The sequence below is a fragment of the Schistocerca cancellata genome, chromosome 9 (genome assembly GCF_023864275.1).
Source record: "Schistocerca cancellata isolate TAMUIC-IGC-003103 chromosome 9, iqSchCanc2.1, whole genome shotgun sequence".
Taxonomy (NCBI): Eukaryota; Metazoa; Arthropoda; class Insecta; order Orthoptera; family Acrididae; genus Schistocerca; species Schistocerca cancellata.
Window position 1 is genome coordinate 158,685,577 of NC_064634.1, and position 26,792 is coordinate 158,712,368.

The 26,792-nt window shown below is 42.9% G+C and overlaps 1 protein-coding gene across 5 annotated transcripts in view; it reads left to right on the plus strand.

The window, feature by feature from the left end:
• LOC126101586 (histone acetyltransferase KAT6A-like) overlaps positions 1–26,792 on the plus strand; it is a 295,397-nt gene that overhangs the window by 192,084 nt on the left and 76,521 nt on the right. For all 5 annotated transcript variants that reach the window (XM_049912240.1, XM_049912244.1, XM_049912242.1 and 2 more), the window contains one exon: positions 5,964–6,218. In XM_049912240.1, coding sequence (XP_049768197.1) covers positions 5,983–6,218 — 236 coding nt within the window. In that variant the 5' untranslated portion in view covers positions 5,964–5,982. The remainder of the gene's footprint in view (positions 1–5,963; positions 6,219–26,792) is intronic.

The following is a 26,792-nucleotide window of genomic DNA, read 5'->3' on the forward strand; positions in this document are numbered from 1 at the left end:
CCTGAAACTTTTCGCTGGCTTTTCACTACAGCTGAGGAGAAAATTTAAAAGCAGAACGCTAATTACCGACGAGCAATATAGCTTGAAGAAAGGATAGATTTTCACACAGGTTATTAGCAGTTGGAAAGATTTACATCATTCGAACAGGAAGGAGGTACACGACTCGTGTTGTCTGTAGTTCAACCATGCCTAGACGGTCAATACCGCGGGTCGATCGCGTCCTCATTGTTACTTTAAGCCAGGAAGGGCTCTCAACAAGGGAAGTGTCCAGGCGTCTCGGAGTGAACCAAACCGATGTTGTTCGTACATGGAGGAGATACAGAGAGACAGGAACTGTCGATGACATGCCCCGCCCAGGCCGCCCAAGGGCTTCAGCTGCAGTGGATGACCGCTGGCTACGGATTATGGCTCGGAGAAACCCTGACAGCAACACCACCATGTTGAATAATGCCATTCGTGCAGCCCACATGACGTCGTGTTCCGACTCAAACTATGCGTAGTAGGCTGCATGATGTGCGACTTCGCTCCCGACGTCCATGGCAACCACGACACCATGCAGCGCGATACAGATGGGCCCACCAACATGCCGAATGGACCGCTCAAGACTGGCATCACGTTCTCTTCACTGATGAGTGTCGCATATACCTTCAACCAGACAATCGTCGGAGACGTGTTTGGAGGCAACCCGGTCAGGCTGAATGCTTTAGACACACTGTCCAGCTTGTGCAGCAAAGTGTAGGTTCCCTGATGTTTTGGAGTGGCAATATTGGGGGGGGGGGGGGGGGGGAGAGGGCGACGTACGCCGATGGTGGGTGGTCATGGAAGACGCCGTAACGGCTGTACGATACGTGAATACCATCGTCCGACCAATAATGCAACCACATCGTCAGGATAGTGGCAAGGCATTCGTCTTGATGGACGGCAATTTGCGCCTCCATCGTGCATATCTTGTGAATAACTTCCTTCAGGGTAACGACATCGCTCGACTAGAGTGGCCAGTATGTTCTCCAGACATGAACCCTATCGACCATGCCTGGGATAGATTGAAAAGGGCTGTTTGTGAACGACGTGATACACCAACCACTCTAAGGGATCTACGCCGAATCGCCGTTGAGGGGTGGGGCAATCTGGACCAATAGTGCCTCGATGAACTTGTGGATAGTATGCCACGACTAATACAGGCATGCATCAATGCAAGAGGACGTGCTACTGGGTATTAGAGGTACTGGTGTGTATAGCAATCTGGACCGCCACCTCTGAAGGTCTCGCTTTATGGTGGTACAACATGCAGTGTATGGTTTTCATGAGCAATAAAAAGGGCGGAAATGATGTTTATGTTGATCTCTATTCCAATTTTCTGTACCGGTTCCGGAAGTCTCGGAACCGAGGTGATGCAAAACTTTTTTTGGTGTGTGTAATTTGTTTGAGAGGAGTTGTCGATCGCGGGAATACGATTATTATTTATTGACTTTTTACTTGAAAACCCTTAAAATAATGAAGATACATCAGTCATATAATTACAACTACATGTTACGAACGTAAACAACAATAATGATCAGGTTCTTCATATAACTTCAATTTAATCAGCATTATAGCTTTATATTCGTGCGTTTACTTTCAAAGAAATTTATTGTGCTGGTTCTTTTCGTTAAAAAGTAATGCAAAGCCTGTGTTTATTTAGTCCGTTCCCACCTCCTGGTGAAAGCATCTGATGTTTATATCCTCTATCCCGCGTTTGCAGGTGGACGTTTGAGTCTTTCGGCAATATGCTGTCAACTCCATTTCTTTTCCTGTGGCATTTATGCCGTGGGCCTCTTGGAAGTACGAGGTGTATGAGGACATTAATGAGACCGTCTGCTTGTGCACACCGATGTATTTATCCCTCCTAGATGCTCAGCCCGATTGTCATCCGTAATCTGCTACGTTCGGGCGATGAGCTGGGCTACAATGTGACCGCGCATATACTGGTGTACTAATTTCAAAAATTCGGCCGTCTTCAGCCGATTTGAAAAATTCTGCCGCCTGACAGCCGTTGTTGGTGGTCCCCAGAACCCAGCGATATCGGTGCCACTGCGATCTTCGACCATAAATATAATAGACTGGCCCTGACGTCATTTTCGTGGCTCCAACATCTCTGGGCTAAAGTCACGTGAATGTTGGCAAAACATGGTTGTTTCGTGTTGCGCTTATAGCTGTACTCAGCGTTTTGTCCGGGGAAATGGCATTACATTTCACTTGTAAGTATTTCTGTGATAGTGGAGATGCGTTTATTGAAATCTACTGAAGTGACTTTTATATGTTTTTTACGCTTGAAATAGAGTATCATGTAAATTAAAGTGTTGAAAGTGATGCCTTTGAAGTCAGACTCATATTACATTTTGGAAAGTATCTGTGATAATTCGGTTACAGAAGTAAGTATAACTGTTTCTCGTTTCCACTCATAGGTTCCCTAAGGATGAAAACCGAAGGCAGCTTTGGATACAGGCCCTGAAACGGAAAAACTTTAAGCCCTCTGCACATACACGCCCTTTTGTATTTCAAGTGAGATTATAATAAGGTAAGAACACCTATGTCCGCCCTCGTGGTCTCGCGGTAGCGTTCTCGCTTCCCGAGCACGGGGTCCCGGGTTCGATTCCCGGCGGGGTCAGGGATTTTTCCTGCCTCGAGATGACTGGGTGTTGTTTTCATCTTCATCATTCACCCCCATTACGGTCGGAGGAAGGCAACGGCAAACCACCTGCATTAGGACCTTGCCTAGTAAGGCGGTGCGGGTCTCCCGCATCGTTCCCCTACGCTATGTAAAGAAGCATGGGACTTCATTTTTTTTTTTCAAGAGCACCTATAGTCGACACATGAAGAGATTTTTTTTTCTGCCTTCTAATACTATTAAACAAATGTGGGCTCGAAAATTATTTTCTGAAACTTCAAAGTCTCACCTTTCATCTAAAATATCATTTTTTTTCAAAATGATAGTTTAAACTTTTGTAAAAGTAGTGGGAACTGAACCTTTGAAGTGCACCTAAAATTGATACTCTAAAATGGACCTGCTCCTAAAGTCGACAATTTTGGTACCTATAGTTGACATAATTCCCATATCCAATTTTCTTTTATAAGTGACTAGAGCTCAAAATGCTGCGAATCCAATGTTTAAAGTTTTGACACGAGCCCACTCTTACTGTTTAAAAGAATTTTAACAACATTTTACTTTAATTGATAGTTTATAGTAATTTCGTCCCGCTGCCCACCAGACGGGCGTTCGATGTATTTGTTAGATTTTATAAATCGTACTGTGAACAAATCCAGGTCAAATGTAGTTCTGACATAATTTTTCGCAAATAAAAAAGTAATTTTTGTTGGAAGCGTTTGGCAGTCAATTGAGAAATGTGGGTAAAATACGATACAAACATAGGATGGCAGACAGCTGATTTGAAATCCCGCCCCATTTTGCCAACAGTCACGTGGTTTATGTTGGAGCCACACTAGAGCTCTATAGCTTCTGCACAGCAAGGCCAGTCTACTAGTATCTATGGTCGAAGCTGCGGGAGGATGCTAAGTTCACCGGACTTGGATACGACGTGACGTCATTATGACGTATACACGCTACATCGAAAACGATAGAAACCGTATATCGATTATTCCACTTTTGTGAACTTTCGAGAGGTTGTGACAGGGTAGCGCTGTGCTCTGCGCCATTCGTTTAGATGTGTTTTGCGTTCCTTGATTTTAAATCGTGTATTGTACTGTGTTTGTGTCCTGTGCGTTGTTTTTCGTTTGCTCGTCTCTAATTATGTGTTCAGCATTCGAGAGACTAATGAGAGAAAAGCTGAAAGAGTGCAGCATCGATGACGACGGGCAATTGCGTGGTTATTGTGAATCTCCAGCAGAAATTGTACTTCTGACCCAACTGAAGTGCGTCGGTTGTTCGTACTCGGTGAGAAGAAGCACTCAGCAGCCAAAATCTGTAGATGCGTCAAGACACTAACCTTTGGTTAAGATTATATTGAGAAATCCACTTCCCCTCGTATTTCATCTCCGGTCGACGATTTTTCTTCAACAATTCCTCATATTTTTCTTTTTAAGTTCGAAATTCAGTCATTCTACACACCAGTCATTACTGGACACTAAGGTACCTGTCTCTGCGGTCCGAGTGTAAAATTACTTGGAATTATGGTTGATAAAAGACTATCTTGGGATGGACATATAAATTACTTACCTAACAAACTTGCACGAGTTCTCTTTCAGCTATATAAATTAAGGAAAAAAAGTCAGCAAGAGTATGCTGCTACAATCTAATATGTACTGACAAGACCAATTGTATGAAACCATACTAAAATATTGATAATAAATAAATATTATTTTCCGCGTAAACGTTCAATACAACAATCACACAATCTAATCTGGTCGGGACATAAGAAGACTTCACTTTTTAACGAAACGTGTTGTCCGTGGTGTTTTCAAGGCCACGGTCAGGAATATTTCTATTAATATTCAGCTCTTTTACTTTTATTTTGGCGAAATACATATACGCTGCAACACTGAGCTGTTATAAGAATCGCACGTGTCATAACAAACCACTAGCAGACGACAGTTTAGAATCTCGAACGTTCGTAAAAGTCGATAGGTGTGTTAATCGACTAAAGTGTATATACGTCATAATGACGTCACATCATATCCAGGATGGGTGAACTTAGCATCCTCCGAAGCTGCGATCACAGCGTTAACCAAAGAACTTACAGTGGCGTTGACGAAGAAAAAAACAGAATAACAAATGTTGGGTATGGAAATGGGCCTCTCGTGCACGACGCCATGGGGCAGCAAGGGTGGAAAATTGCATGACATTTCCTCGCCCACAAACAGAAAGAATAGTAGATGAATGCAGGAGAAACAATAAATGCAGGAACTTTATTACTCATTGTATAGCTAGAACCTCAGATATATTCAGTTTCTAATCTATTCTATTTACTCGAGCTCTTTCCCATTGTTTAAAAAACCATTCAACAGCCACGATCGCATAAAATATTTCTTTATTTAAGACAATCTGTTTCAACTGACTTTGCTGCCATCTTCAGGTAATAGAAATCTTTCTGTTGTAAAACGTGTTCATTTTACGCTGAACCTCGGGCACAAGATGTCAAAGTTGTCTGGTATTTAGGTTTCGGTGCTCAGTAAATTTTTTTTGCAGTTTATTATGTATCATTGCTTATAATTTTTTAATTACTTTTGTTTATTTATGTTGAAACAACTACACTAATCTCAGAAAATTCCACTTTTATTTATATCAATATCTCAGCAAGTTCATGCACAGTTACAACAGTCGCACACTTCTCTTATTTTATTACCAAACTGCGAAATTCTTTGCTCAAACAGAGTGCATAGAGAGACCTATGTTCCATCACCACAGTATGAAAATTACATGGGCACATGACATATAATAGTGAAGTTACAACGAAACCAAACTAACAGGTCCTCTAAAAAGTACAGGATAACTAAAGAACCAAATGCAGTGACCAACCCCTGAAAGTCGTATCAAAATAAATCTAAAGACTTCTCAAATGAAGCAAAGTTGATATCGATATAGCGGTTAGCTGTGTAGGAAGATGAATGAATAAATGTTTTGGGCTGAAAAAGAAAAGTAGTATAGCTCCTAAGTAGTTCTGAGCTTTCGAGTTAATGCCATGTTCGTAACTGTAATGTATCAGTTATGCTATTTATTTTAATAAGTAGCTCCCAACTTGGCCGTTCCAGACTTTTCCTCAACAGAGAAATTTGAAGAGTTTATTGGAAGTCAGAAATCAGGCGTCGAAGATCCACATCAGAAGCCAGATGACCAAGTGACCATGGTCACCATCTAAAGTTTCAGTTCAGCCTCGTGTGTGTGTTTCACCTATTCCAAGAACAAAATGCAGACTGCATATTCAGACATATCTTAGTAGTGAGTGGATGTGTGGCGGTTGTGTTGACAGGTAAAATTCCATCATCGAGATGGGTGTCATTCGGGACAATTGCCCGACCAAACCACGGCCACCGATGGCAGCACCGTCGCCGAGGGTGGCATCGAGGACAGCACCTACTGTCACCGCGAAGGCTACAGTTGCCTCATCAGCACCATCACCGAGGGCAGCATCACAGACAGCACCTGCTGTCACTGTGAAGACTTCCCCAGCACCACCTGCCAGCAGAAAGGAGGAGGAGAAACTTCGTGGAACCTCTGCACAAAGGTGAAGTTCTTCACTTGTCTACTCTTAAGCTTTCCCTTTGCAACATCCAGTATTCGAGGTTCAGGCTATGGTCTAAAGCATACTTCTCTGCAAAATGTTTCATCTCCTACTGTGGAAAATAACTTCAGCCAATTTGCACAACCAATAGATTTGCCTTGCTACCACAGTTAAGTAAGTAAGAGGCTCCAGTAGAGGTAGTTAATATGCAACAGAATCTCACTAGGAAACCAACTATTTAAAAAAAATTAGAAAGTAAGAGGAAAGTTCTGTTGCTAGGTAGCAGCCATAGAAGAGGTGTGGGCCAGATTTTGCAGGAAAAATTAGGTGATGGTACCAGGTCACAAACTTTTTCAAGCCAAGTGTGTGTCTTAGCCAGGTGGTAGAGGATATAGGTTCCTTGTGCAAGGGTTTCTCAAAGCAGGATCATGTGATGATAGTGGGTGGAGTGGGAAACAGTAGTGATAGGGATCAGGGCTACAGTATGGAGTGTGACCTGGTGAAAGTAGCCTCTGCAATGACCCATACCAATGTTAGGCTGGTGCCTGCTTTCGTGCAGCATGATCAGCCCCAGTTGAACCGCTCTGACAGGAGGGTAAATATGGAGTTGGATCAGCTGCGTAGGGGGGCCACTCTGTCAGACATTGGATTGGTTCCTGTCAAGGCTATTGATAGGGGGGGTTTCACAAGCCATGGCCTACACCACAATAGGAAAGGGAAGGGTAAACTGTCAGGGTTGTTAGCGAAATCCATAAGGGGGGACACTAGTACTCATGGATGTACCTCTTTTTTAGACTAATATCAGTGTCCAATGAGAAGTTCAGGGAGGCAGGTGCTCAAGAAGTCCAGAACTCACAAGATTATCTCAACAGTAAAGTAAATAATAATGTTACCATATTTAACCAAAATATTGGTGGATAAAAGAAAAAACTAGATTCTCACAAAAGTAAAGTAAAAAATTATGTTACCATTTTCCACCAAAATATCCCGGGATGAAGAATAAAGTAGATGAGCTCCTGGTTTTTTTAGGTGACATTGAATCGGATAATGTAATAGATTTACTATGGCTGTCTGAGCATCACATTGTGTCTGATATGGAAAAGGTAAATATCAGTGGTTATAAACTAGTTGCACATATGTGTAGAGAGAATAGGGTGAGAGGAGCAGTTGCCATATGTCAAAATTTATCACTGTGTAAAAAGCTTAGATACAAAAAAGTTTTGTCTAGAGCAACATATAGAAGGATGTGCCTGTCAATTTACACTGAAGGAGGGCTCTTTTATAATTGTATACAGTATATAGGTCCCCTTCAGGAAACTTTCATTTATTCCTGGAAAACTTGTATGCCTTGTTGTGCTATCTGCCAGATAGGGGAAAGCAAATTATTATTTGTGGGGACTTCAGTGTTGATTCACTTAAAGAGTGTAATGGGAAGAATGACCTGGAAGTCTTGCTCGGTTCTTTCAATTTGACATCTGTCATTAATTTTCCTACTTGGGTAGTAAAGGACAGCAGCACTTTGATAGATAACACTTTTATAGACCAAGGTAAGTTTAAAAACATACATCCTTGTCCTGTTGAGAATGGCCTTTCTGATGATGGTGCTCAGCCAGTTACAGTATATGACATAGCTCCATTCAGTAATTCAAAACTACCCTCCAAAGCTGTGCGTTCAATGAATGACTCAACAATTAGAAATTTCAGGGAAAATCTTCAGCAGTTAGACTGGGATGAGGTGTACAAGGAACCTGGATGCTAATTTAAAATATAACTTATTTCATGATACACTAGTAAGAGAATTTGAAAACTGTTTTCCCAAGAAAGTAGTTAAATCTAATTATAAGAAACCATGCAAAAAACCTTGGCTTACGAAAGGAGTCAAAATATCTCGTAACCACAAGAGGGAACTGTATCTAACAACAAGAAACAGCCAAATATTATAAAAACTACTGTGCTACATTAAGAAAGGTTATTAAAAAGTCCAGAGGCATGTGCATCATGTCTGAGATTAATACCTCTGATAACAAAATCAAAACAATTTGGAATATTATTACAAGGGAGATAGGGCAACCAAGAGTACAGGATGACGGCATTACCATCAAAGCGAATGGAAACTTGACAAACAACAAGCTGGAAGTTGAAAACATTTTGAATAATCATTTTTTAAATGTTGTAGAGAAAATAGGATCTTAATGGTCATTAGAAGAAGCAAGGGAGTTAATGGAAGAGGCCTTACCCACACAATTTGATACAATTGAAATTCCACCCACCTCTCCTTCTGAAATTAGGAAGATAATAAACTCTCTCAACAATAAAAGTTCACATGGAATTGATGGCATTTCCAGCAGGATAATAAAAGCTTGTTCCCAAGAGATTAGTGGGATTCTTAGCCACACATGTAAGAGCTCTCTGAAGCAGTGTATTTTTTCAGATAGACTGAAGTATGCCATTGTTAAACCACTGCATGAAAAAGGGGATACATCTGATGTCAACAACTACTGCCCAATCTCTCTTCTGACTCCCTTTTTCAAAATTCTTGAAAAAGTAATGTATTGTACAGTAGCTTCACACCTTTGTAAAAATAAAGTTTTAACAAAATGTCAGTTTGGTTTCCAAAAAAGTTTTTCAACTGAAAATGCTATATATACTTTCACTAATGAAATATTAAATGCTCTGAGTAACCAGAAGTCTCCTGTTGGGATTTTTTGTGATCTCTCAAAGGCTTTTGATTGTGTAAATCATGGAATACTCCTAGATAAGCTCAAGTACTGTGGTATAAATGGGACAGTGCTCAAATGGTTTAAATCATACCTAACTGGAAGAGGGCAGAAAGTTGAAATAAGCAGTTCACATAATATGCAAAAAACTGATGATTTCTCAAACTGGGGAACAATCAAGAATGGGGTGCCACAAGGTTCGGTCTTGGGTCCTCTGCTGTTCTTAATATATATTAATGACTTGCCATTCTATATTCACAAAGATGCAAATCTGGTACTTTTTGCCAATGATACAAGTAAAGCTATCACACCCAACAGACGAGAATTAACTGATGAAATTGTAAACGATGTTTATCAGAATATCATTAAGTGGTTCTCTGCAAATGGGTTCTCATTAAACTTTGACAAAACACATTATATACAGTTCCACACAGTAAATGAAATGACACCATTAATAAATGTGGACTTCGATCAGAAATTGGTAGCCAAGGTAGGATATTCAAAATTTCTAGGTGTATGCATTGATGAGGGGTTGAACTGGAAAAAACACACTGAAGATCTGCTGAAACGTTTGAGTTCAGCTACTTATGCTATTAGGATCATTGCAAATTTTGGTGATATACATCTCAGTAAATGAGCTTACCACACCTATTTTCATTCTCTGCTTTCGTGTGGCATCATATTCTGGAGTAACTCATCACTGAGTAAAAGAGTATTCATTGCACGAAAGCCTGTTATCAGAATAATTGCTGGAGCTCATCCAAGATCATCCTGCAGACACTTATTTAAAAAGCTAGGGATCTTCACTGTAGCCTCACAATATATATATTCACTTATGAAATTTGTTAATAACAATCCAAACAAATTCAAAAGTAGTAGCAGTATAAATAGCTACAACACTAGTAGAAAGGATGATCTTCACTACTCAAGGTTAAATGTAACTTTGGCTCAGAAGGGAGTAAATTATGCTGCCACAAAACTATTTGGTCACTTACTTAATAACCTAATAGCATCAAAAGTGTGACAGATAGCCATATAGCATTTAAAAGGAAAGTAAAAGAATTTCTGAATGGAAAATCCTTCTACTGATTAGATGAATTTTTGGATATAGTAAGTGGGTAATTTCCCCACGCCCCACTATATATATATATATAGAAGGAAACATTCCACGAAGGATGTCCAGGCAGAGCTTCAAGGAATCCTCAGAACCTTAGGCCCCCTACAAAACCTTTCACCTGACTCCATCAACCTCCTGACCCCACCGACACCCCGCACCCCTACCTTCTACCTTCTTCCTAAAATTCACAAACCCAGTCATCCCGGCAGCCCCATTGTAGCTGGTTACCAAGCCCCCACAGAACGTATCTCTGCCTACGTAGATCAACACCTTCAACCCATTACATGCAGTCTCCCATCCTTCATCAAAGACACCAACCACTTTCTCGAACACCTGGAATCCTTACGCAATCCGTTACCCCCAGAAACCATCCTTGTAACCATTGATGCCACTTCCTTATACACAAATATCCCGCATGTCCAGGGCCTCGCTGCGATGGAGCACTTCCTTTCACGCCAATCACCTGCCACCCTACCTAAAACATCTTTCCTCATTACCTTAGCCAGCTTCATCCTGACCCACAACTTCTTCACTTTTGAAAACCAGACATACCAACAATTAAAGGGAACAGCCATGGGTACCAGGATGGCCCCCTCGTATGCCAACCTATTCATGGGTCGCTTAGAGTAAGCCTTCTTGGTTACCCAGGCCTGCCAACCCAAAGTTTGGTACAGATTTATTGATGACATCTTCATGATCTGGACTCACAGTTAAGAAGAACTCCAGAATTTCCTCTCCAACCTCAACTCCTTTGGTTCCATCAGATTCACCTGGTCCTACTCCAAATCCCATGCCACTTTCCTTGATGTTGACCTCCACCTGTCCAATGGCCAGCTTCACACGTCCGTCCACATCAAACCCACCAACAAGCAACAGTACTCCATTACGACAGCTGCCACCCATTCCACATCAAACGGTCCCTTCCCTACAGCCTAGGTCTTCGTGGCAAACGAATCTGCTCCAGTCCGGAATCCCTGAAGCATTACACCAACAACCTGACAACAGCTTTCGCATCCCGCAACTACCCTCCCGACCTGGTACAGAAGCAAATAACCAGAGCCACTTCCTCATCCTCTCAAACCCAGAATCTCTCACAGAAGAGCCACAAAAGTGCCCCACTTGTGACAGGATACTTTCCGGGACTGGATCAGATTCTGAATGTGGCTCTCCAGCAGGGATACGACTTCCTCAAATCCTGCCCTGAAATGAGATCCAACCTTCATGAAATCCTCCCCACTCCATCAAGAGTGTCTTTCCGCCGTCCACCTAACCTTCGTAACCTCTTAGTTCATCCCTATGAAATCCCCAAACCACCTTCCCTATCCTCCGGCTCCTACCCTTGTAACCGCCCCCAGTGTAAAACCTGTCCCATGCACCCTCCCACCACCACCTACTCCAGTCCTGTAACCCGGAAGGTGTACACAATCAAAGGCAGAGCCACGTGTGAAAGCACCCACGTGATCTACCAACTGACCTGCCTACACTGTGATGCATTCTATGTGGGAATGACCAGCAACAAACTGTCCATTCGCATGAATGGACACAGACAGACAGTGTTTGTTGGTAATGAGGATCACCCTGTGGCTAAACATGCCTTGGTGCAAGACCAGCACATCTTGGCGCAGTGTTACACCGTCCGGGTTATCTGGATACTTCCTACTAACACCAGCCTATCCGAACTCCGGAGATGGGAACTTGCTCTTCAATATATCCTCTCTTCCCGTTATCCACCAGGCCTCAATCTCCGCTAATTTCAAATTTCCGCCACTCATACCTCACCTGTCATTCATCAACATCTTTGCCTCTGCACTTCTGCCTCGACTGACATCTCTGCCCAAACTCTTTGTCTTTAAATATGTCTGCTTGTGTCTGTATATGTGTTGATGGATATGTGTGTGTGTGCGAGTGTATACCCGTCCTTTTTTCCCCCTAAGGTAAGTCTTTCCGCTCCCGGGATTGGAATGACTCCTTACCCTCTCCCTTAAAACCCACATCCTTTCGTCTTTCCCTCTCCTTCCCTCTTTCCTGATGAGGCAACAGTTTGTTGCGAAAGCTAGAATTTTGTGTGTATGTTTGTGTTCGTTTGTGTGTCTGTCGACCTGCCAGCACTTTCATTTGGTAAGTCACATCATCTTTGTTTTTAGGTATGTATATATATATATATGTGTATATATATATATATATATATATATATATATATATATATATATATATATATATATATATATATATATAAGGAAATATTCCACTTGGGAAAAAATATATTTAAAAACAAAGATGATGTGACTTACCAAACGAAAGCGCTGGCACGTCGATAGACACACAAAATTCTAGGTTTCGCAACCAACGGTTGCCTCATCAGGAAAGAGGGAAGGAGAGGGTAAGACGAAAGGATTTGGGTTTTAAGGGAGAGGGTAAGGAGTCATTCCAATCCCGGGAGCGGAAAGACTTACCTTAGGGGGATAAAAAGGATGGGTATACACTCGCACACACACACATATCCATCCACACATATCCAGACACAAGCAGACATATACAGAGGCAAAGAGTTTGGGCAGAGATGTCAATCGAGGCGGAAGTGCAGAGGCAAAGATGTTGTTGAATGACAGGTGAGGTATGAGTGGCGGCAACTTGAAATTAGCGGAGATTGAGGCCTGGTGGATAACGGGAAGAGAGGATATATTGAAGGGCAAGTTCCCATCTCCGGAGTTCGGATAGGTTGGTGTTAGTGGGAACTATCCAGATAACCCGGACGGTGTAACACTGTGCCAAGATGTGCTGGCCATGCACCAAGGCAGGTTTAGCCACAGGGTGATCCTCATTACCAACAAACACTGTCTGCCTGTGTCCATTCATGTGAATGGACAGTTTGTTGTTGGTCATTCCCACATAGAATGCGTCACAGTGTAGGCAGGTCAGTTGGTAGATCACGTGGGTGCTTTCACACGTGGCTCTGCCTTTGATCGTGTACCCCATTTGTGCACATCATTGTCTACCAACCAATGTTCACCACAGGATCAACATAGCCCAGCTTTAACCAACACTTTTTCGCCTTTTTTCACAACAGATCTCCAGTTACTTTCTCCAGTTATTTTCATTTTCATTTCAACCTCATGTTACACTTTCCACCTTCTAATACCATGTCACCCTCACAACACCCCCACAATGACCCCATTAAGTTTTATTTACATTCCCTCCACAAACATGCCTTCACCCTAGCCAGATTACGTTCGCATATTTTATTTTCTCAGGCTTGTCTGACATTTGGCATTACCCCCAAAGGCCTCACACTTAAAGTTCCCATCTCTGGCTGCAACCCTTCTTTCCATCAGTCCCTATACCAGTTCCAAACTGAACAATCCATTGCCGTCACCCACCTAATCCTTCACCTACACATCAACTCAGCCAATGAACACACCCGTCAACTCCTATCCTTAATAAAAGTCCTCAATCTTTCCTCTCCCACATCCAAACCGGCTGTTCAGAGCATCCTCCTACAGGCCAACCGCAAATTAGAACAGCATGCCACCCTTCACCTCAAAAAACTATCCAATCTCCTGGTTTCCCACCTCCAGAAAGGCAACTCACTCACCCTTCACAACCTTTCCAGCAAACCTCAACCTCCTCTCATTGCACACAAACCCAGTCTCTCCCATCTACTCAATCTCCCACTTCCAGCTCCACTCCCTCCAAAACCTCAAAATTCCAATCAACACAATCTGGTACCACAACACCCTAATTCAGTAGTTAACCTTTCCTCCAAACCTCTCTCCCAATCCGAAACCTCTGTCCTATCCAAAGGCCTCACCTTCAGCCCCACTCCCAGATTCAACCAAACAGCCCTCGTCAAAGATTTACTGTCCTACACTCGTACTCTCTGCTGGAAGTATCACTTTGCCACGAAGAAAAATGATCCTAATCCTACCCCTAATGATCCAACTCCCCAAGACACTATCCAAATTGAACCCTGCCTGGAACAGTTCCATCCTCCGTCACAGCGGGACCCACCTCCTCTTCCTCAAAACCACCCTCTCCAAACCTTCCAGGAATTTCTGACTTCCAGCCTTGCCTCTCAATCCTTCTTAAAAAACCTTAATCCTACTCCCAACATCACCACTGCTGAAACCCATGCTATCCATGATCTGAAGGCTGACCGGTCCATCGTCGTTCTTCCGGCAGACAAGGTTTCCACGACCGTGGTCTTTATCGTCGGGAGTATGTGGCTGAGGGACTGCGTCAGCTTTCAGACACCACCACATACAAAGTTTGCCGAGGTAATCCCATTCCTGATGTCCAGGTGGAGCTTCAAGGAATCCTCAGAACCCTAGGCCCCCTACAAAACCTTTCACCTGACTCCATCAACCTCCTGACCCAACCGACACCCCGCACCACTACCTTCTATCTCCTTCCTAAAATTCACAAACCCAATCATCCCGGCCGCCCCATTGTAGCTGGTTACCAAGCCCCCACAGAATGTATCTCTGCCTACGTAGATCAACACCTTCAACCCATTACATGCAGTCTCCCATCCTTCATCAAAGACACCAACCAATTTCTCAAATGCCTGGAATCCTTACCCAATCTGTTACCCCCGGAAACCATCCTTGTAACCATTGATGCCACTTCCTTATACACAAATATCCCGCACGTCCAGGGCCTCGCTGCGATGGAGCACTTCCTTTCACGCCGACCACCTGCCACCCTACCTAAAACCTCTTTCCTCATTACCTTAGCCAGCTTCATCCAGACCCACAACTTCTTCACTTTTGAAGGCCAGACATACCAACAATTAAAGGGAACAGCCATGGGTACCAGGAGGGCCCCTTCGTACACCAACCTATTCTTGGGTCGCTTAGAGGAAGCCTTCTTGGTTACCCAGGCCTGCCAACCCAAAGTTTGGTACAGATTTATTGATGAAATCTTGATGATCTGGACTCACAGTGAAGAAGAACTCCAGAATTTCCTCTCCAACCTCAACTCCTTTGGTTCCATCAGATTCACCTGGTCCTACTCCAAATCCCATGCCACTTTCCTTGATGTTGACCTCCACCTGTCCAATGGCCAGCTTCACACATCCGTCCACATCAAACCCACCAACAAGCAACAGTACCTCCATTATGACAGCTTCCACCCATTCCACATCAAACGGTCCCTTCCCTACGGCCTAGGTCTTCGTGGCAAACGAATCTGCTCCAGTCCGGAATCCCTGAACCATTACACCAACAACCTGACAACAGCTTTCGCATCCCGCAACTACCCTCCCGACCTGGTACAGAAGCAAATAACCAGAGCCACTTCCTCATCCTCTCAAACCCAGAACCTCCCACAGAAGAACCACAAAAGTGCCCCACTTGTGACAGGGTACTTTCCGGGACTGGTTCAGACTCTGAATGTGGCTCTCCAGCAGGGATACGACTTCCTCAAATCCTGCCCTGAAATGAGATCCATCCTTCATGAAATCCTCCCCACTCCACCAAGAGTGTCTTTCCGCCGTCCACCTAACCTTCGTAACCTCTTAGTTCATCCCTATGAAATCCCCAAACCACCTTCCCTACCCTCTGGTTCCTACCCTTGTAACCGCCCCCAGTGTAAAACCTGTCCCATGCACCCTCCCACCACCACCTACTCCAGTCCTGTAACCCGGAAGGTGTACACGATCAAAGGCAGAGCCACGTGTGAAAACACCCACGTAATCTACCAACTGACCTGCCTACACTGTGACGCATTCTATGTGGGAATGACCAGCAAAAAACTGTCCATTCGCATGAATGGACACAGACAAACAGTTTTTGTTGGTAATGAGGATCACCCTGTGGCTAAACATGCCTTGGTGCACGGCCAGCACATCTTGGCGCAGTGTTACACCGTCCGGGTTATCTGGATACTTCCCACTAACACCAACCTATCCGAACTCTGGAGATGGGAACTTACCCTTCAGTATATCCTCTCTTCCCGTTATCCACCAGGCCTCAATCTCCTCTAATTTCAAGTTGCCGCCACTCATACCTCACCTGTCATTCAACAACATCTTTGCCTCTGGACTTCCGCCTCGACTGACATCTCTGCCTGAACTCTTTGCCTCTGTATATGTCTGCTTGTGTCATCACGAAATAGGGAAGGAGAGGGAAAGACGAAAGGATGTGGGTTCTAAGGGAGAGGGTAAGGAGTCATTCCAATCCTGGAAGCGGAAAGACTTACCTTGGGAGGAAAAAGGGACAGGTATACAGTCACGCGCGCACACACACACGCGCGCGCACACACACACACACGCGCGCACACACACACACACACACACACACACACACACACAAAGGCAACCTTTACAAATGTCTGCTTGTGCGTGTGTATGTGTGGATGGATATGTGTGTGTGTGTGTGTGTGTGTGTGTGTGTGTGTGTGCGGGTGAGTGCCTGTCCTTTTTCCCCCTAGGGTGGGTCTTTCCGCTCCCGGAATTGGGGTGGCTCCTTGCCCTTTCCCTTGGGACCCGAATTCTTTCGTCTTTCCCTCTCCTTCCCTCTTTCCTGACGAGGTGACCGTTGGTTGCGAGGGCTGGGATTTTATGTGTATGTTTGTGTGTCTATCGACCTGCCAGCGCTTTTGTTTGGTAAGTCTCATCATCTTTCTTTTTAGATGTGTTTTTCCCACGTGGATTGTTTCCCTCTATTATGTTCATACACATATACACTCCTGGAAATTGAAATAAGAACACCGTGAATTCATTGTCCCAGGAAGGGGAAACTTTATTGACACATTCCTGGGGTCAGATACATCACATGATCGTACTTACAGAACCACAGGCACATAGACACAGGCAACAGAGCATGCACAATGTCGGCACTAGTACAGTGTATATCCACCTTTCGCAGCAATGCAGGCTGCTATTCTCCTATGGAGACGATCGTAGAGATGCTGGATGTAGTCCTGTGGAACGGCTTGCCATGCCATTTCCAGCTGGCGCCTCAGTTGGACCAGCGTTCGTGCTGAACGTGCAGACCACGTGAGATGACACTTCATCCAGTCCCAAACATGCTCAATGGGGGACAGATCCGGATATCTTGCTGGCCAGGGTAGTTGACTTACACCTTCTAGAGCATGTTGGGTGGCACGGGATACATGCGGACGTGCATTGTCCTGTTGGAACAGCAAGTTCCCTTGCCGGTCTAGGAATGGTAGAACGATGGGTTCGATGACGGTTGGTATGTACCGTGCACTATTCAGTGTCCCCTCGACGATCACCAGTGGTGTACGGCCAGTGTAGGAGATCGCTCCCCACACCATGATGCCGGGTGTTGGCCCTGTGTGCCTCGGTCGTATGCAGTCCTGTTTGTGGCGCTCACCTGCACGGCGCCAAAAACGCATACGACCATCATTGGCACCAAGGCAGAAGCGACTCTCATCGCTGAAGACGACACGTCTCCATTCGTCCCTCCATTCACGCCTGTCGCGACACCACTGGAGGCGGGCTGCACGATGTTGGGGTGTGAGCAGAAGACGGCCTAACGGTGTGCGGGACCGTAGCCCAGCTTCATGGAGACGGTTGCGAATGGTCCTCGCCAATACCCCAGGAGCAACAGTGTCCCTAATTTGCTGGGAAGTGGCGGTGTGGTCCCCTACGGCACTGCGTAGGATCCTACGGTCTTGGCGTGCATCCGTGCGTCGCTGCGGTCCGGTCCCAGGTCGACGGGCACGTGCACCTTCCGCCGACCACTGGCGACAACATCGATGTACTGTGGAGACCTCACACCCCACGTGTTGAGCAATTCGGCGGTATGTCCACCCGGCCTCCCTCGTGCCCACTATACGCCCTCGCTCAAAGTCCGTCAACTGCACATACGGTTCACGTCCATGCTGTCGCAGCATGCTACCAGTGTTAAAGACTGCGATGGAGCTCCATATGCCATGGCAAACTGGTTGACACTGATGGCGGCGGTGCACAAATGCTGCGCAGCTAGCGCCATTCGACGGCCAACACCGCGGTTCCTGGTGTGTCCGCTGTGCCGTGCGTGTGATCATTGCTTTTACAGCCCTCTCGCAGTGTCCGGAGCAAGTATGGTGGGTCTGACACACCGGTGTCAATGTGTTCTTTTTTCCATTTCCAGGAGTGTATATATACTGGGTGTTTCAAAAATGACCAGTATATTTGAAACGGCTATAAAAACTAAACGAGCAGCGATAGAAATACACCGTTTGTTGCAATATGCTTGGGACAACAGTACATTTTCAGGCAGACAAACTTTCGAAATTACATTAGGTACAACAGATGGCGCTGCGGTCTGGGAAACTCTATAGTACGATATTTTCCACATATCCACCATGCGTAGCAATAATATGGCGTAGTCTCTGAATGAAATTACCCGAAACCTTTGACAACGTGTCTGGCGGAATGGCTTCACATGCAGATGAGATGTACTGTTTCAGCTGTTCAATTGTTTCTGGATTCTGGCGGTACACCTGGTCTTTCAAGTGTCCCCACAGAAAGAAGTCACAGGGGTTCATGTCTGACGAATAGGGAGGCCAATCCACGCCGCCTCCTGTATGTTTCTGATAGCCCAAAGCAATCATACGATCATCGAAATATTCATTCAGGAAATTAAAGACGTCGGCCATGCGATGTGGCCGGGCACCATCTTGCATAAACCACGAGGTGTTCGCAGCGTCGTCTAAGGCAGTTTGTACCGCGGAGTGGGGAGTGGGGTGCGGAGGGGGGGATTTGGGTTTTTTGGGGGGGGAGGGTGGGGAATTGTTCCTGTCCCGGGAGTAGAGGGTCTTGCCTTGGGGGGGGGGGGGGGGGGTGTGCGCTCGCGCACGCACGCATGTCCGTCCGCATGTGCGCGGACACCGGCAGACATTTGTAAAGGCCTTTACAAATGTCTGCTTGTGTCTGTGTATGTGCGGATGGATGTGTGTGTGTGTGCGCGAGTTTATACCTGTCCTTTTTTCCCCCTAAGGTGGGTCTTACCGCTCCCGGGATTGGAATGACTCCTTACCCTCTCCCTTAAAACCCAAATCCTTTCGTCTTTCCCTCTGCTTCCCTCTTTCCTGATGAGGCAACTGTTGGTTGCGAAAGCTTGAATTTTGTGTGTATGTTTGTGTTTGTTTGTGTTTCTATCGACCTGCCAGCGCTTTTGTTTGGTAAGTCTCATCATCTTTTTTTATAGAGGGAAACATTCCACATGGGAAAAATATCTAAAAATAAAGATTCTGTAACTTACCAAACGAAAGCATTGGTACGTTGATAGAGGCAATAACAAACACAAACACACACACACACACACACACACACACACACACACACAAATTTCAAGCTTTCGCAACCCACTGTTGCTTCATCAGGAAATAGGGAAGGAGAGGGAAAGACGAAAGGATGTGGGTTCTAATGGAGAGGGTAAGGAGTCATTCCAATCCCGGAAGCGGAAAGACTTACCTTGGGGGGAAAAAGGGACAGGTATACACTCACACGCGCGCGCACACACACACACACACACACACATACAAGCAGACAACATATATATATATATATATATATATATATATATATATATATATATATATATATATATAGTGTTGTGTAATATTTTGTGTAATGTAATACCTTCTATTGACACCTTTTATTAACCTGACACGTTCCACATCATTACAAAGTGTCGTATTCATGATCTATGAAACAAGTACTAATCTGATCTAATCTAATCTAATCTGACTACAAAGGTAGATAGTTAAGTTTTCCTGGCATTAACTGCTTCAAAACATTTATGCTCTGAATGTTTTACTGGTAGCCAACAGGTAACAGAATTGTTTATTTGTATTTGATATGATATCTGACTTGATAACCATGCCATTTTTACATCTGAAAATTGTCAAAGATTACCAGGCTGATGTGAAATCGCTTTTGGAATCTGACTTGGTTACTTTGCAAAATTTGGAACAATGATGCGATCCAACTGTCATTGCTTTGTTTAGTACTATGAAAATGCCCACCCTCCAACAGAGCAGAAAGCTATATAACTCTTTGTTTGTTTTTTTATGAAAACTGAAACTGTAAAAACAGTATAGTAGACCTGCTGAAATATTTATGTTCATTTACCTTTGCCATTAGAATAGTTATTAACCATGTGGCCTAGGAAAACAATAACTTAACATTGTTTGCATATTTTCATTCATTGATTAATGAGACTTTGAAGAAAGAAGTAATTGTTAGACCGCAGAAAGCAGTTATTATTGTGTGTGGGTTTCACACACATACATTTCTTATACATCTGTCTAAACTGGAACCTGACACATTTATTCACAAATGAAATTTGTCTTCAACAATTCATTTGACCTTTATAACAACAGTCATTCACAAATAAATTACCTACATTAGTAGTCCACAGAGTAGGGGGGAGGCATCCGATATCCCCCCCCCCCCCCCCCCCCGAACCCTGCTTCCGACTACCCTCCCATAGGCCATAGAGAGCAATAGAGTGGGGGCTGGCTTTCAATGAAATATTTGTGTTTCATGTTGTTGTTGTGGTCCACAGTCCAGAGACGGGTTTGATGCAGCTCTCCCTGCTACTCCATCCTGTGCAAGCTTCTTCATCTCTGAGTAGCTACTGCAACCTACATCCTTTTGAATCTGCTTAGTGTATTCACCTCTTGGTCTCCCTCTACAATTTTTACCTTCCACATTTCCCTCTAATACTAAATAGGTGAACCCTTGATGACTCAGAACATGTCCTACCAACCGATCCCTTCTTGTAGTAAAGTTGTGCCACAAATTCCTCTTCTCTCCACTTCTGTTCAGTACATCCTCATTAGCTACATGATCTACCCATCTAATCTTCAGCATTCTTCTGTAGCACCAAATTTTGAAAGAATCTATTCTCTTCTTGCCTAAACTATTTATCATCCATCCTTCACTTCCATACATGACTAAACCCCATACAAATACTTTCAGGAAAGACTTCCTGACAATGTTAATGAATTTCTCTTCTTCAGAAATGCTTTCCTTGCCATTAACACTCTACATTTTATATTCTGTCCACTTTGACCATCATCAGTTATTTTGCTCCCCAAAACTCATCTAGCAAAACTCATCTACTACTTTAATATCTCATTTCCTAACCTAATTCCCTCAGCATCACTTGAATTACTTCAGCTGCATTCCATTTGCTTTTGATGATGTTCATCTTATATACTCCTTTCAAGACACTGTCCATTCCATTCAATTGCTCTTCCAGGTCCTTTGCTGTCTCAAACAGAATTACAATGTCATCAGCAAACCTCGAAGTTTTTATTTCTTCTCCATGGATTTTCATTCCTACTCCAAATTTTGCTTTTGTTTCCTTTACTGTCTACTCTGTATACAGATTGAGTAACATTGAGGATAGGCTACAACCCTGTCTCACTTCCTTCTCAACTACTGCTTCCCTTTCATGCCCCTCGACTCTTATAACTACCATCTGGTTTCTGTACAAATTGTAAATAGCCTTTCGCTCCCTGTATTTGACCCCTGGCACCTTCAGAATTTGAAAGAGAGTATTCCAGTCAACATTGTCAAAATCTTTCTCTAAGCCTACAAAAGAAATATAGGTTTGCCTTTCCTTAACCTGTCTTCTAAGAGAAGTTGTAGAGTCAGTATTGCTTAGAGCGTTCCAAAATTTCTCTGGAATCCAAACTGATCTTCCCTGAGGTTGATTGTATCAGCTTTTCCATTATTATGTAAAGAATTCGTGTTAATATTTTGCAACCATGACTTATTAAATTGATAGTCTGGTAGTATTTACACCTATCAACACCTGCTTTCTTTGAAATTGGAATTATTGTATTCTTTTTGAAATCTAAGGTTATTTTGCATGTCTCATACATCTAGCTCACCAGATGGAAGAGTTTTGTCATGACTAATTCACCCAAGGCCATCAGTAGGTCTAACAAAATATTGTCTACTCCCAGGGCCTTGTTTCAACTTAGATCTTTCAGTGGTCTGTCAAATTTGTCTTGCAGTATCATATGTCCTTTCTCATCTTCATCTATGTCCTCTTTCATTTCTGTATTATTGCCCCCTAGTACATCTTCCTTGTATAGGTGCTCTGTGCAGTCCTTCCACATTTCAGTTTTCCCTTCTTTGCTTAGAACTAGTTTTTCATCTGAGCTCTTAATATTCATACAGGTGGTTCATTTTTCTCCAAAGATCTCTCCGGCTCTCCTTAGGTGGTATCTGCCTTTCCCTCACTGATAGATGCTTCTAAATCCTTAAAACATTTGTCTTCTAACCATTGCTGCCTAGCTGTTTTACACTTCCTGTCAATCTCAGTTTTTAGACATTTCTTTTGCTTTCTGCCTCGTTCATATACTACATTTTCATGTTGTCTCCTTTCATCAGTTAAATTCAATGACTCTTGTGTTATTCAACAATTTCTACTAAGGCCTTGTCTTTTTGCCCTTTTGGTTCTCTGCTGCCTTCATTATTTCATCTCTCAAAACTACACATTCATCTTCTACTGTATCCCTTTTCCCTGTTGTTGTCAAACATTCCCTAATGCTCCCTCTGAAAATCACAACAATCTCTGGTTCTTTCAATTTGTCCAGGTCCCATCTCCTTTATTTTCTAACTTTTTTGCAATTTCTTCACTTTTATTCTACAGTTCATAACCAATAAATTGTGGTCAGAGTTCACATCTGTCCCTGAAAATATCGTACTATTTAAAATCTGGTTTCGAAATCTCTGTCTTACCATTACATAATCAATTTGGAACTTTATGGTGTCTCCAGATCTCTTCCACATATATTTAATCTTCTGTCATGATTCTTAAACCAAGTGTTAGCAATGATTTAATTATACTCTGTGCTAAATTCTGTCAGATGGCTTCCACTTTCATTTTGTTCCCCCAGTCCATATTGACCTACTATTTTTGCTCCTATTCCATTTCCTACTATCGAATTCAAGTTCCCCATGACTATTAAATTTTCACTCTTTTAACTATCAGAATTAATTCTTGTGTCTCACACACATTGCTTAAATCTCTTCATCATTTACAGAGCTAGTGGGCATATAAACTTTTACTACTGTGGTGGGTGTGGGCTTTCTGTCTGCCTTGGCTTCAATAATGCATTTTCTATGCTGCTCATAATACCTTAACTGCATTCCTGCTTTGTTATTCATTATTAAACTTACTCCTGCATTACCCCTATTTGATTTTATATTTATAATCCTGTATTCGCCTGACCAGAAGTCCTGCTCCTTCTGCCACTGAACTTCATTAATTTTTGCTACATCTAACTTCAGCCTATCCAATTCTCTTTTTAAATTTTCTAACCGACTTACATGATTAAGGGATCTAACATTCTACACTGTGATCTGTAGAACACCAGTTTTGTTTCTCCAGATGACTGCAGCCTCCTGAGTAGTTCTCACCTGGAATGGGGGACTACTTTGTCTCTGGAATATTTTACCCAAGAAGATTCACCATACAGTTGTATGGCCTCAGAAACAATTATAGCTGTAGTTTCCTCTTGCTTTCAGCCATTCACAGGATCAACACAGCAAGGCCATTTTGGTTAATGATACAAGGCCATAGTTAATTATCCAGACAGTTGCCCCTGAAGCTACTGAAAAGGCTGCTGTGACCCTTCAGGTACCACACGTTTGTCTGGCCTCTCAGCAGATACTCTTTCTGTGGTTGCACCTACAGCGTGGCTATCTCTATTGCTGAGGCACACAAGCCTCCCCACCAACAGCAGGATCCATCGTTTGTGGGGGGAACTTCTGTTGTTGATATACAGGGTGGTCCATCTGAAGTTTTGGATGAGATTATCTTGGAAACTATTCATCGGGTAAAAATAGTGGGTAAGACAAGTTCATAAGCTCAAAGGGGGACATAAAATTATACTATAAGTGACCTCCAGCCCCCGCCCTCTTTAGTGGGGCAGGGAGCAACTTTTAAATCTTAAATGGAAACCCCCATTTTTTAATTCAGATTCAGATTCTCCATAAAAAAAGTAATCAAGTTTTGTCTGAAACATTTTTTAAACCATTGACTGATGGCAATGAAATTGAGAAAAAAGAAAAATTGGGGAAGAACTCTGATTTATTTAGGATCATCCAAGAAAGACGCATCAAATCAATAAAAAATGTGCACCAATTCTTTTGTTGCGCCGAATTAAACTATATTTGTACAAAATGTATTGTATCCTACTTTTAGCATTACCCAGGAATGACAACTTGGACGTAGTAGAAAGATGTTCCCATGGGGATCTTCGTTGGTGTGAGTCCCCTTGCCTCTCACATGTTGGGGTGCTTCATTAGTGTGAGTCCCTTTGTCTCTCACAATTTGGGGTGTTTAATTATTGAAATTAGTCATGAAGAAATTGTTGAAAATTATCCCCATTTGCTTCAATGCATAAAGTCAATCATCTGCAAAAATTGTCCACAGTTTTGAGCAGCACATCCCACGGTATGGCTGCACACTCTCTTCAAATGCATTGCTCCATATCGTTTCGGGTTGTGGGCTGGTCGTTCATAAACAATATTTTTTAAATAACTCCACAAGAAAAAATGAATAGATGTTAGGTCTGGTGAACGTGGAGGCCACTGAATTGGTCTGCCACGTCCTATCCACTGACCAGGTATCGTAAATATAAAATGTTCCGCACATTTTTAGCATAATGGGGAGCTGCTCCGTCCTGTTGGAGCCACATTTGTTGCGTAGTTTCTAAATAAACATCTTCCATTAGCTCCAACAAACCATCGCAGAGGAGTTGTAAATAAGATTCCCTGGGAACATTTTGGTGAAAAAAAAAAATGGCCCTATCAAGTAACCATTTAAAATTCCACACCAGACCATTAACGACCATTTGTGTTGATTGTCAATGGGTCTGTGCCAGTGTGGATTGACAGGGGACCAATAATGACAATCATGATGATTTAATTTGCCATTGTTTTTGAATGTGGCTTCATCAGTGAACATGACATATTTAAAATAATCATTGTCACCTCTTATCATTTCCAAGGCCCACTGGCAGAAATGCACGCGTATTTGCATACCTTTCAGCATTAATGCCTGTGTCAGTGTGATATAATACGCGTGATATTTATGTGCCTTCAGAATCCTGAAAACAGTTGATTTCAGTATTCCACTTTGTCTCTGAATCACATGACTACTCGTTTCAGGGTCCAGTTGAACACAGGCGAGAACGATAAGACTACGAGTGTCATTTTCACAGTATTCACGATGACAAGATGGATGGTGCATGTATCCATTTCGAACTTGTTGAGTGCAATTTTGAATAATGTTTTTGCTTGGTTGTCATCTGTTTGGGAAATGATCTGCCTACAGTTGCGCAGCTGCAGCGTAATTGTTATGACATTCATCTAAAATTAACATCATATCTCTGTTGGAGGAAAATGGTTCAAATGGCTCTGAGCACTATGGGACTTAATTTCTGAGGTCATCAGTCACCTAGAAGTTACAACTACTTAAACCTAACTAACCTAAGGACATCACACACAACCATGCCCGAGGCAGGATTCGAATCTGCGACCATAACGGTCACGCGGTTCCAGACTGTAATGCCTAGAACCGCTCTGCCACTGTTGGAGGATAGTGAGTCATGTTTCTCTAAAGAATAATTTACTTTTGTCAGTTGATGTTTATGGTTCACGATCTGAAAGTGAAGTGACGTCTAATCGTATTACACTGACCTTTATACTGAGCCATAGTTCGCAGTTTTGCCACAGTAGCGCCACAGTCGGGTGAGTAATGCAGTAATGAAGAGCTCCCTAATGAGATATTAATACCATTCCACCTCCCTCCATCAAAAACTGTGGCAGGTAGGATAGATTTTGAAAAAAAAAAAAAAAAAAAATAGCTTAATTTGGTGTAGTGAAAGAATTGGTACACATTTTGTATCAATTTGATGAGTCCTTCTTGGATCATTCTAAATAAATTGGAGTTCTTCCCCAATTTTAATTGTTCTTGATTTCAGTGCCACCTGTCAATGGTTTAAAAAAATGTTTCAGACAAAACTTGATTACTTTTTTATGGAGCATCCGAATCTGAATTAAAAGTGGGGGTTTCCATTTAAGATTTGAAAGCTGCCCCCTGCCGCACCCAAGGGGGTGGGAGTGGGGTCACTTGTAGTATCATTTGATGTCCCCCTTTGAGCTTATGAACTTGTCTTACCCACTATTTTTACCCGATGTATAGTTTTCGAGATAATCTCATCCGAAACTTCAGATGGACCACCCTGTATATATATACTGCAGGACTCTAGATGCAAGTAAACAGAAAATAATATAAATTTATCAGCTTCCACTTTAGGTTTTATATTCACATTTGTTTTGTTTGCAAATTTACAGCCACATTGTCATCTTCCAATTTTCCTTAGAGCTCAGGCTTCACTACAGATTAGTCCATCACCACTACCTGAATTTCATAACCGTATTCGTTAGCTTCATCAACTCCCAATCAAATTGTTTTTTCCAGCTTAACATGGACTTTGGGATATGATGCCAATCACTCAGTCGCCAAATTGTAAATTCCACTTTGAGTCAAATTTATTAATAATATTTCAGTACAGATTGTGCAAAAGTTGTGTATGTTAATAAAAGAAATGACTGTGAGTGATAAAAGCAGAAAATGAAGAAAGGGCATCCACATAACATAAGTAATGCATTTCTTGTGATCACAACCAAGATTCGCATATGAGACATAATCTTTAATAACATTTCAACATTAAGGTGCGAATGTATATACAGGGAGTCCC